The 11,974-nt window shown below is 41.1% G+C and overlaps 1 protein-coding gene across 1 annotated transcript; it reads right to left on the reverse strand.

Annotated features, from left to right (window-relative positions):
• Positions 1-896: 896 nt before the first annotated feature.
• LOC139465567 (UDP-N-acetylglucosamine transporter-like) lies at positions 897-10,415 on the reverse strand. The gene is made up of 6 exons (XM_071247282.1): positions 10,362-10,415; positions 10,162-10,249; positions 9,850-9,921; positions 7,075-7,403; positions 5,854-6,402; positions 897-947 (listed from the first exon to the last, which is right to left on the reverse strand). The coding sequence occupies exons 1-6, from the start codon at positions 10,413-10,415 to the stop codon at positions 897-899; spliced, it is 1,143 nt and encodes a 380-aa protein (XP_071103383.1).
• Positions 10,416-11,974: the final 1,559 nt, after the last annotated feature.

Below are 11,974 nucleotides of genomic sequence, written 5' to 3' on the forward strand. Positions count from 1 at the left end.
TTACGCACCCACCTAGACTTAGTGCTATGGCAGTGTGACTTTGGACCGTCAATCAGCTTACCATGCTCTGCTTTACTGGGGCATGTCAAAACACCTTGCAAGATTGTATTTCTCTAGTGACTGACATTGTCTCTTTTTCCAAAAGTCTGAGGCATAATTATATAACGAGACTGTTTACGACCTGATCTGTGTCTTATCTACTGTTTCTTTTCCTGTCTGAGTGAGTGAGTGAGTGAGTTTGGTTTTACGCCGCTTTTGGCAATATTCCAGCAATATCACGGCGGGGGGACACCAGAAATGGGCTTCACACATTGTACCCATGTCGGGAATCGAACCCGGGTCTTCGGCGTGACGAGCGAACGCTTTAACCACTAGGCTACCCGACCGCCCCTTTTCCTGTCTGAAAACACCCGAATTCCTGCAGCTTTCAACAGTATCGATGATTCAAGAACTGTGTGTTTCACTATAATGTGTTAATTATTAGTTGATTTTTATGGTCAGGATATCGATGTATCGAATGGTGTATGTTTCATCATGTTTTATCACCAGCATTGCTGTCAGTTGGTGTATCCCAATATCGCATTATTATTATTATTTATTTGTTTGTTGTTTAACGCCGCACCCAGCATTATTCCAGCTATGTGACGGCGGTCTGTAAGTAATCGAGTCTCAACCAGACAATCCAGTGATTGACATCATGAACATCGATCCACGCAATTGGGAGCCTGGCCACCCGATCTCTTACAAGCATAGTCGCCTTTTACAGCAAGCATGGGTTGCTGAAGACCTATTCTACCCCTGATCTTCATGGATCTTTGACTTAACTATGAACACACACAGGAACATAATAGCAATCCTCCATAATACCAACTTTTTCTTGGGTATCATTTCACATTTCAATTCTCGAAAATGGCGGAACAAATCTTGCTCTTGGTGTGCTGCGCAGGCTACAATAGACATATACAATTAATCAATCGTTACCAGTGAGCATCCTAGGTAATGTCCAAATTAAGCAATCCACTGTACCCTCAAAAGAAAAGTATATGCATTTTTAGTGACGGGTTCATTGAATGGATCAACAGAGAGCTGCTGAAAAAATTCACATCTGACACAGGCTACCCTAGTTTAAACTGGTCGCAGGTGTAGACGTGACAAAAGTCAAAGTTCAAGGCCATCTGCAGTCAGCATCAAGAACTGCCTGAAATCTTCAACCCATGGAGGTGATATGAGGAGAAATGGGGTTTCACGTCGCGGTAAAGATTATTGCACTGATATAGCAACATGTGTGTGCTTGTACTAGTTCGGAATAATGCCTGTTTTATAGTGCTAGCCCACTCAGTATACTGACCCCGAGCCGACCGGTCCTTGTTTTATCCCCTTATTGCCAAACGCTGTGCAGGATTATAAGTATAATCCTACAACGTCTGTCGGTATGACGTAGCCTGGGATCTAACCCCCGACCTTCCAATCTCCGTGCAGACGCTATACCACTAGACCATGGAGACAGACGAATATACATAATATCAAAGGTTAGGAATTTAACTTCTGGCAGTTGAAGGGGCAGTATGAATGGCGTATCCATTGTTTGGTCATATCCATCTACACGCATCAACTAATTTGGTACTTTATATATAATAGGCCATTTATATTGCGCATATTTCCACACCATACAGGGGCATGCTCAGTGTACACTCAACAATCATTCTCAGCTGCCTGCCTAGGTCTCCAGTCAACATGGCAGGATTTTGCTCTCTTTCATTTTGAAGAATGGCGTTCCTATGAAAATGCAAACACACAAGAGGCTGTTCTGAACAGCAAACTCGAATTATCTTAAACAGATGTAGAACCACCCCCTCCTTTTCAATTAATGTATACATGTTCCCATTGACCAAAACTCAATGTGTGTGTGTGTGTGTGTGTGTGTGTGTGTGTATGTGTGTGTGTGTGTGTGTGTGTGTGTGTGGTTCACATATCTACCGTGAGCTTTGGGATTGATCAAATTTCTGTTTTTGTATTGATAAGATTTCATTTTTCGTTTGATATCATTTCATTTTAGATTTTCAGAAATTGATAGAAATTATTTGGCTGCTCTGTTTATATACGTTCGAGTACCTGGCCATCTCTTAGAAATAGAGTTAGTTTGGCCTTCGCTATTGCATCCCTTGCCTTTAGATCTACGACAGAAAGCAGACCTAACTGCAATTCTTGCTTTACAGTGCCCGGGATGGGACATCGTCTTGACATTCCAGTAACAAGTGATTGCAAGATGAGCATCCATTGTCACAGACCGTGTCTGAGGCGTGAGGGGGCTACTTCAACGTTCCTTTCTATTGAGTGCGATTATGGCTTTTGGTGGATCTTGGGTTGAATTTTGTATAGCCATCTGCCGATCGCGCTTGCGTCCCATTGGGAGGGCCATTTGGGGGCTATTGAGGCGTTGATTTCGCTTTTTATCTCTAGATAGCTGAAAGGAATAGACTGTATCTCCGCTTTGTCTAGACCTAGCTTCGCCAGTGTCTGCTTTTTCATTTCAATGAATATCTCTGTGAGGCGCATTCGTCAGTCGTCACAACTCGCCCCTTTCCGTAACCTGCAAGAAGACTCGTCCCCCTATCGATGAATGTTATGTGCGAAAATACGACAAACCAATCAGAATGGTATGAAAGTAAATACGATTCTTGGTTCCTCTGTACGTAATTCATTATATAAATAAACGTTATAATGCAAACACTAATCTTGAGCCAAAATCAGTAACTTCATTGCGACCAAAGCTTTCTGTCACAAAATGGCGGGCTTCACCGAAACACGTAGCTCAGCCCTGATTACGAATTCACAGAACTGTGGCTAAATAACAAGCTGTCAAGTGATTGTGAATAATCTATATCTGATGGTTAATTTGTTTTAACCGTATCTTTTGAACGATGAATTCTTAAAAAGTAACGGTAAATAAAAACTCTTGAAAAAGATCGTTTTGACAGGCACGGTATTGACAATACTGCTGTTATTGAGGTACCGACATATCCTAAACAATATGTGTAACATGATGCCACTGACATATGATTATTTGACGAGTAACAGTAGGTTATGAAGCTCAATAACAGTCTACTATGATCCTCGGAGAAGATTTCTCATCAAAAAGGGTTTCAAACCTACGTGAAAACGAGGTTGCCAATGATATACTGGCATATACCTGCATAACTAATTACATGATAATTATAATTCGTGCACTGTCATATAACCATAAAATATAACTGAGAAATATTTCTTGGTTTCCATTTATTTACAAGTTTTCATATCTTAATTTTTACAATTAGGATACAATAATATATACAATCTTCGTGATGGCCATCACCATATGTTACTAAATGTGTATATACACAGCACCCAGCTTTGTGACCAGCATACTGATGTATGCTTATCCCAATAAATAATACAGTAAACCCGCTCCAGTCACACTCGCACGCCTTCAAATAGAACCTTGTTGTTTATTTGTTGTTTAACGCCGCACTCAGCAATATTCAAGCTATTTGACGGTGGTCTGTAAATAATCGCGTCTGGACCAGACAGTCCAGTGATTGACACCATGAGCATCGATCCACTCAAATGGGATACGATGACATGCATCAACAAAGTCAGCGAGCCTGACCACCCGATCCCGTTGGTCAGCCCTTACGACAAGCATAGTCACCTCTTACGGCAAGCATGGGTTGCTGAAGACCTGTTCTACCCCGGATCTTCACGGGTCTCAAATGGAACCTCATTGGTTTAACACTACTCGCCTATCATGCCACGCCTGCAAGTTTCCATGTGTCTGTTCAATGTCCATGTTGCGTGTAGTGGCTTTCAATAGATTATATATTGTCACCAATGTTTGGGGCTCACTGGATACCGATAACCGCTGTATTCTTGTAAAATGTTTAACCTTGTGTACAATACGGTGTGGGATTGAATACAATATTGACATATTGAAAGTGTTCTGTTTCAAATTATATTAAAACAGAATAAGCGTATACTGAGCGACGCCATAAGGAATTATTCAATACTACAATATTAAAATAGACATATTTGTCTATGTACAACTTTTGTAAAGTAACTGTTAAGACCGTCGTTGATGTTGTGGATGTCTAACATGGAATGACCATTCCACACGTTGTTTAGGTGTCATGTGACACGAATACCTCCATATTAGCATTGGAAATTGCACTGAACACTGGCAATACCGTAGTCTATCTCCTGAGCAGACCACGTGTCGGTGTTATGTCCAGTGAACAGCGTGGTGTGCATATCTCAGGTCACGTGCAAACCTGCATCAATGTCTATTGCTTACAGGGGGCACGGGTGGCCCAGTCGTCCAATTCACTGTGCTGAGTTGCGTACCTTTGGCACGCCAGAAACCTATGATTGTGGGTTCGAATCCCGGTTCGCCCTGATTATGTTTCTAGGTTTGTCAGTACCATACCAGTGATCGTGGGTTTCACTAAGTGGTTAACCTTTGCGACCTGCATCACTTCGGACTTTCCTACCACATTAAGCTGAAACGCCTTGATATAACTGTAATACTGTTAAAAGCGGCGTTATACCCAACTCACTCAATTTTGCTTACTTGTATAGATGTATTCATACATTCGATGAAAAAATGGGAATGTGTAGTTAACCTTATAGCACTCTGATACTGCATTGATAAGATGGGAATATCGATTGAATATAACTAATAAACTGTGGTAACATATGGTCCATTGCAAAACACAAGGGACCATTTTCTTTCAATACTTTGTATTTTTAAAGACCTTCAGATTTCGTCTCCTTGTCTACGTAATCTTTGATCCCATCTATGGTGTCTTGGAATTTTTTAATTATTCTTATCGAACTTTAGACCCTCGCGGCTTGAAGCAAGTTCCAAAGGATCTTATTATAAGGAATGAAAGAAAATATCTTGTCATTTCAAAGTTCCCGGCAAGACCACCGATATCAACTTTGTAAATCTATTGATTTAAGCTGAAAGCTCTTCTCTAACAACGAAATGTTCGTGTTAATACCAAATAGCCTTCATTTACACTTCGAAAACTTGTAAAAGACAACCGTGTTGAGGATACAGTATCTCTGCAAATTCCTTAATTATGTAAATAATACAAACAGTAAAAACAAGTAATATCACCTTATGATATCAGCATGAAAGTTACCAAGTTATTACATTGTGTACTTTTCCGCTGTTTTCAAAAAGATTGTACCAATAATTCAGAACACTGCAAGACGATTCACTCACATCAATTCGTAACATATGACTCCAATATCCACAATCCAACCAAGGTCATCGTAATGTGCATAATTAGATCTTCTTAATGAAGAAATATACAGCTTAAAAACGTTTACCGTGTACCTAGTAGTGTATAAACACAATAATAGGTACCCTAGAAAACGCTGTAAATAATCGGTTATACCATTGTCTGTCCTCTTGTACGAAGTTTCCAACTCACAAGTCCGTCGATCTGTGGTCATGGTATATATTGCCGGACGTTTCTTTGCTATAGGTCCGTCTGTTCTGATGCCGTATACATTTTTATAAATTATTTTTGTGAAAAATAATATATATTTTTATTTTTGTCGTACACAGGGTTTGTCTCCTAAGTCTATTCGTCGCTATTGCTTATACAAAATAGTCTCACTGCTTTCCGTATGGTTTTGATGACCTGCTTTTTCTGAAGTGTCCAAGCTGTCGGTATGTCTGTCGTTGTGGCTTGTACTGTCTACAAGTTCTCTGCTATATGTCTGTATGACTATGTGGCGAGTAGAAGCAGATCTAGCCGTATCACAACCGTACAAAAACATTGCGATTATGACCAGATGCGCTCCGACCAATGTTTGAATAGTGATACCCGTGTGAAACAAGAAGAAGGAAGCGGCACAAGACAACAGTATGGCTAAAGCCATCGCAAACGTCTTCAAAATATTGTCCATGACCTTGACAACAAAAGCTACCAGAAGCCCTCCAAGCGACTGGAGAAGAATAGCCAGCCACACCCAACTGTCATAGCCATAGAAGAAGCCTCTGTCCACGAGGTACTGGCTATCCTTAACAAGCAGGGTGACCGTTGCACACAATGCCCCGGGGATGCCAAGCTGTATGTTCCTCTCCCAGATAGACTGACCACCCCCCTTGAGGATCTTCTCAAAGTAGACACTTGCAAATCCAGACAAAATGCTTGCACCTATCACTGCTGCTAGTGCCATGGATTCTGCGTGGTGTGCTGTGGGAGTGTGCCGAGAGTGATCTCCCTTGATCTGTGTTACTGCCACCCCAGCAAACAGCAGCATGAGGGATAGCCATTGGGTGAAGGTGAGCGTCTTCTGGAGTAGGAGCACCGAGAAAAGAGCCGTCGTCAGTATCTTCAGTTGATAAGTTACCTGTTAACGTACAGCAGAGGTACAAACCGTGCATACGGTTCCAAATAAGAGAGTTTATAGTAATGTGAAACAAACGTATATCGTATCATATAGAAAATACTAAACTTGATCTCGTTAAAGATATTCAGTGCTCCATTAATATAATTCATAGGCTGTTCCAAAGTGGGGTTGGGCGTGGGCTGTCCAGGAGCACATACCACACACATATACCCGGGGGCAATTTTTAAAACTGCATTTCCCCCATCCTAGACTTTTAATCACAGGTTTTGAGTGAGTTAGTAAGTTGGGTTTTACACCGCTTTGAACAGTATTCCAGTTATATAACGGCATGTCAGCTTGATGTGGGAGGAAAGCCCGAAGTGATGCAGGTCTTAGACGATTACCGTGCTGACAAACATAGAAACAATCGGGGCCAAACCAGGATCATAGGTTTCTGGCGTGCCCAAGGGACGCAACTCTGCACAGCGAATTGTGGCGCCTTAGACGACTGGGCCACCCATGCCTCCACAGTTGTTGAAAAAAGCAGTCGCGTCGAAGTACTTTCTGTACTGCAATTATGATAGTGACAAAATTTGAATAAATGCGAATGCTCAGTGTAACAATCCAAACCAAAGGCTGCAAACTGCGTGCTATGTTGGTTACATACGTCAAGATGATTCTTAAATTTCCTACCTGGAATACTACTGAGTTGAGATTTGACAATGCAAAAAAGACTAGATTATTCTGGACGGCGTACAGCATGGCGGGAACGGCCACCCGAGCCCATTCCCGGAGCCCTCCAAGTGTGATGGAGTAGACGTTAGACAGCCAGGTGGACGGACGTCGTATGAACATGGCCAATAGACAGGCCCCGACCTTCAGTAGTTCCGCCATCAGAACAGCGGACGAGGCTGAAAACATGGCGCCCTTGCGTGTGCGTACATAGTGCGTGAGAACTACCACAGACGCGTTAGCACACGACAACAGCGTCAGCATTGTCACCTTCAGGGACAGGCTCATCTCTGAAACACACGAAGGATAGTGCGTTACAATGGAGTCTGAAGTAGCCAATCCCATCCCAGGAACACATATGAATGACGGACCTCAATACTACGTTAAAAAATATCAGTATCCATGAAACGTCAATACTGTGTTATAAAGTATGAACACCCATGACATACCTCAATACTGTGTTATAAAGTATGAACATCCATGTCATACCTCAATAATACGTTATAAAGTATGAACATACATGACATACCTCAATAATGCGTTATAAAGTATGAACATCCATGACATACCTCAATAATGCGTTATAAAGTATGAACACCCATGACATACCTCAATACTGTGTTATAAAGTATGAACACCCATGACATACCTCAATAATGCGTTATAAAGTATGAACATCCATATCATACCTCAATAATATGCTATAAAGTATGAACATTCATGACATACCTCAATAATGCGTTATAAAGTATGAACACCCATGACATTCCTCAATACTGTGTTATAAAGTATGAACACCCATGACATACCCCAATAATGCGTTATAAAGTATGAACACCCATGACATACCTCAATATTGTGTTATAAAGTATGAACACCCATGACATACCTCAATACTGTGTTATAAAGTATGAACACCCATGACATACCTCAATACTGTGTTATAAAGTATGAACACCCATGACATATATCAATACTGTGTTATAAAGTATGAACATCCATGACATATCTCAATAATGCGTTATAAAGTATGAACATCCATGACATACCTAAATACTGTGTTATAAAGTATGAACACTCATGACATACGTCAATAATGCGTTATAAAGTATGAACATCCATGACATACCTTAATAATGCGTTATAAAGTATGAGCGACCATGACATACCTCAATAATGCGTTATAAAGTATGAACACCCATGACATACCTCAATAATGCGTTATAAAGTATGAACATCCATGACATACCTCAATAATGCGTTATAAAGTATGAACATCCATGACATACCTCAATAATGCGTTATAATGTATGAACATCCATGACATACCTCAATACTGTGTTATAAAGTATGAACATCCATGACATACCTCAATAATGCGTTATATAAGACAGCTACGTGATAAATCGCTAAGAACAATGAAGGTAGAAGCGTGGTTTATTTCACGATTAAACATTTTTCTATCATGACGACATTTCTGGTGATTCGAATATGCGCTCGCAATCTGAAGACGTCATATATTGGACGATGGTATTTTTGAGACGGGAGTGTCAAGTTGTTACTTGTTGTTGTTTTGTTGTTTAACACCGCACTCAGCAATATTCCAGCTATATGACGGCGATCTGTAAATAATAGAGTCTGGACCAGACAATCCAGTGATTGATATCATGAGCATCGATCCACGCATTTTGGATACGATGACATGCATCGAGCGCCAAGTAAGGTGTTCCCCATAGATATAGCTGGGTTACACAGATAAACGCAGTTTTCGAACGATCGCCTCAAAAAGTGGGAGAGATATGAAAATCGGTATTGGGAGAAAAGTACTGATAATCGACGTGAGGATTGTGATAATATGCGGGAAATACCAAACTTAACCCACCTGTTCGTAAAAACGACTTGTCCGACATTGACGATTTCGGGTTCTATTCAGGGGCTCGTCATTTGGGTAAATATTTTTAAAGTTTGTAGATTTTATCAACATTCTTAAATAGGCTGTACATATCGATATATCTCATATATGAAATAAACGACTCGCGGTCGTTGTTTATCGCAAAAAATGTGCCTCTCATGGTTTATTCACCCTTCTGTGTTTTATTGAACGATAAACAACCCACACTCATCGTTTATGTCTTAAATAAAGTATGAGCATCCATGAAATATCAATACTAGGTTATAAAATACCAATACTAGGTTATGAAGAATAGTAAATAAAGTATGAACACCATGAAATATCAATACTAGGTTATCAAGTATCAATACTAGGTTATAAAGAATAGTAAATAAAGTATGAGCATCCATGAAATATCAATACTAGGTTATAAAATATCAATACTAGGTTATGAAGAATAGTAAATAAAGTATGAACACCATGAAATATCAATACTAGATATAAAATATCAATATCAGGTTGTAAAGAATAGTAAATAAAGTATGAACATCCATGAAATATCAATACTGCGTTATAAAGTATTAGCACCCATGAAACACATCAATACTGCGTCACAAGGGGACACCCCCCTTCCCGTTCCAATACTGCGTCACAAGGGGACCCCCCCCCCCCCCCCCCGTTCCAATACTGCGTCACAAGGGGACCCCCCCCCCCCCTTCCCTTAAGGGACATTCAGCCCTTCAACATGATCTGAACACCCCTCCTCCCCTACTGCGTCACAAGGGGACCCCCCCCCCCCCCTCCCCTTAAGGGACATTCAGCCCTTCAACATGATCTCAGCACACCTTGGGGGTCCTCAATGGTCTTCTCAGTGGACCAGCTGCTCTGGTTGTACGACAGGCTCAGGTACAATACATCTACGAAACAATTATTAATAAATCCAGCATTATAGTATAGGAAACATACCCGGGCTTATGTTGAATCAAACTTTAGAAAAAGCCTGTATTATCCAGACTGCCATGCAGTTCTTGTGAGTCTCCCTCTGTTGTTAGTCGAGACGGTATGAAAACACGTGTGAGACTTATCTGGGCCGCATCCTTTGATATGAACGCGAGATGAAATTTATATTTAATTTCATACTTTTAATTGAGACGTACCTGTTTGGAGTGGAGATGACTGCTCCGATGGCGTCCTTGCGTCCACATCTGTAGCCAGCAGCTGTTCCACCGTGTAGGAGATGCGATACTGGAGCAACCGGACACAGTCAGTCACACGCTACAGGGCTCGATGCTGGCCACACGGACATAGGACGTGAGGAGCGCTACATGAGGCGGCATGGGTCAGTTGCAAACAAAACATGTGCATTGGTATTAGGTTTGATCATCATGGCCGTGGAGGCGGCCTCTAACATGTTGTAACTCTGGACGTTTGCTATGAAGTGATAAACGTTTTTATTAACGTCACACTCAGCAATATTCCACCGGCTTGTAAATAAACGATCGATATTGTAAACAATGATTCACGTCATCGGGGTACGCAATCAACCAATCACCGAGCTTGACCACCCGATCCATTTGGTCAAAGGTTTTTCGGTACCTATTCTAACCAGCAATCCCCACGAGGACATTTCTGTAGGCCGAATGTAGTCGCATTGTGCCTCTAGGCAGAATGTTAGCATTCTCTCTCGGTGCAGATAACAATGACATTGATGAAATAACATGGCATTTCACTATTAAAGAATCTTCAAAGTATACATATTATCATATATATCTTTCTCACTGTTTAGAGCCTTTAAATATGCGGGACATATATATACGTTTCATTTTTTGTTTTTTTGTTATTTAATTAAATAATCTTGGTGTTTCTGAGAATCTTCGGATTTATCGAGAGGACATTCATTCATTCATTCATTCATTCATTCATTCATTCATTTATTCATTATCGAGAGGACATTCATTCATTCATTCATTCATTCATTTATTCATTCATCCTTAAATTCTAGTTTTTTAAAAATAGGAATTTTTTTTCAGATCTAGTCAAGATGGTGTCGGAGAAAAGAGGTAAAGTGGTGTTCCTTCTGGCGTCCGCTGTATTGGCAGTGACGTCGCTGTGCTTCATATACGTCGTCTACAGGAACCCCGGCGTCAGGGTGTGTGCATCTGCTGACATTCCACCTACAAGCACGAACCTTCACACTGATCTCGTAGAGCTGTATCCCGTTCCCAACGTCAACTCAAAAACAGTTCATTACTTTTGGTGTGCGCGGAAGATGTTTGAGTTTCACAATTATTTAAGCATCCTTAGTGTTGTGAAGATGGTGAAGCCATTGAAGATCGTGTTCCACTACACCGACTACCCGGTGCTGGATCCACTTGAGTACAACTCCTGGTTCCGTGATCTCGTCGCCACCATCCCTTATCTCGTGCTGGACGAGATGAGCACCGACACCTCATGCAGAAACAGCGCCATGGACAAGCTCCACACAGTGCAGCAGTATCTGCTACAGCATGGCGGCCTTTACGTTGGGGAAAACACCGTGTTCAGACAGTTTCCCACCCAGGCTAAGCAGATGCAACTATTGTTTTCATTTCGTACTGCCAATAAAAACGAAAAGATAATTAAAAATGAATATTTAGATAAATGCTTGGATGGTTTTATTGGTGTAGTTCCAGGCACTAACGCCACCACAGTTAACGACTCTGTGACCTTCAGCCACAGTGATATGAAGGCCTGTTCCATGTATGACTATGAAGTATCGGTGGAGCGTTGTTTGGCGGTTATAGTCAATTTGCCGGTTAGACCTAAAGATATTTGGTACATCGATATCAATTTTGGTAAGCTTGCCCGTCTTCTATTCTATGGTAATTCCGATGTAATACATTTACAACAAGACTTCAAAGTTCTGGCGCCCAGGATTTCTCATTATATATGGTTCGGGAAGAGAACCCTCACGTACGCCCATTATCTCAG

The sequence above is a fragment of the Haliotis cracherodii genome, unplaced genomic scaffold, assembly GCF_022045235.1.
Source record: "Haliotis cracherodii isolate W230 unplaced genomic scaffold, xgHalCrac1.p SCAF_18, whole genome shotgun sequence".
NCBI lineage: Eukaryota > Metazoa > Mollusca > Gastropoda > Lepetellida > Haliotidae > Haliotis > Haliotis cracherodii.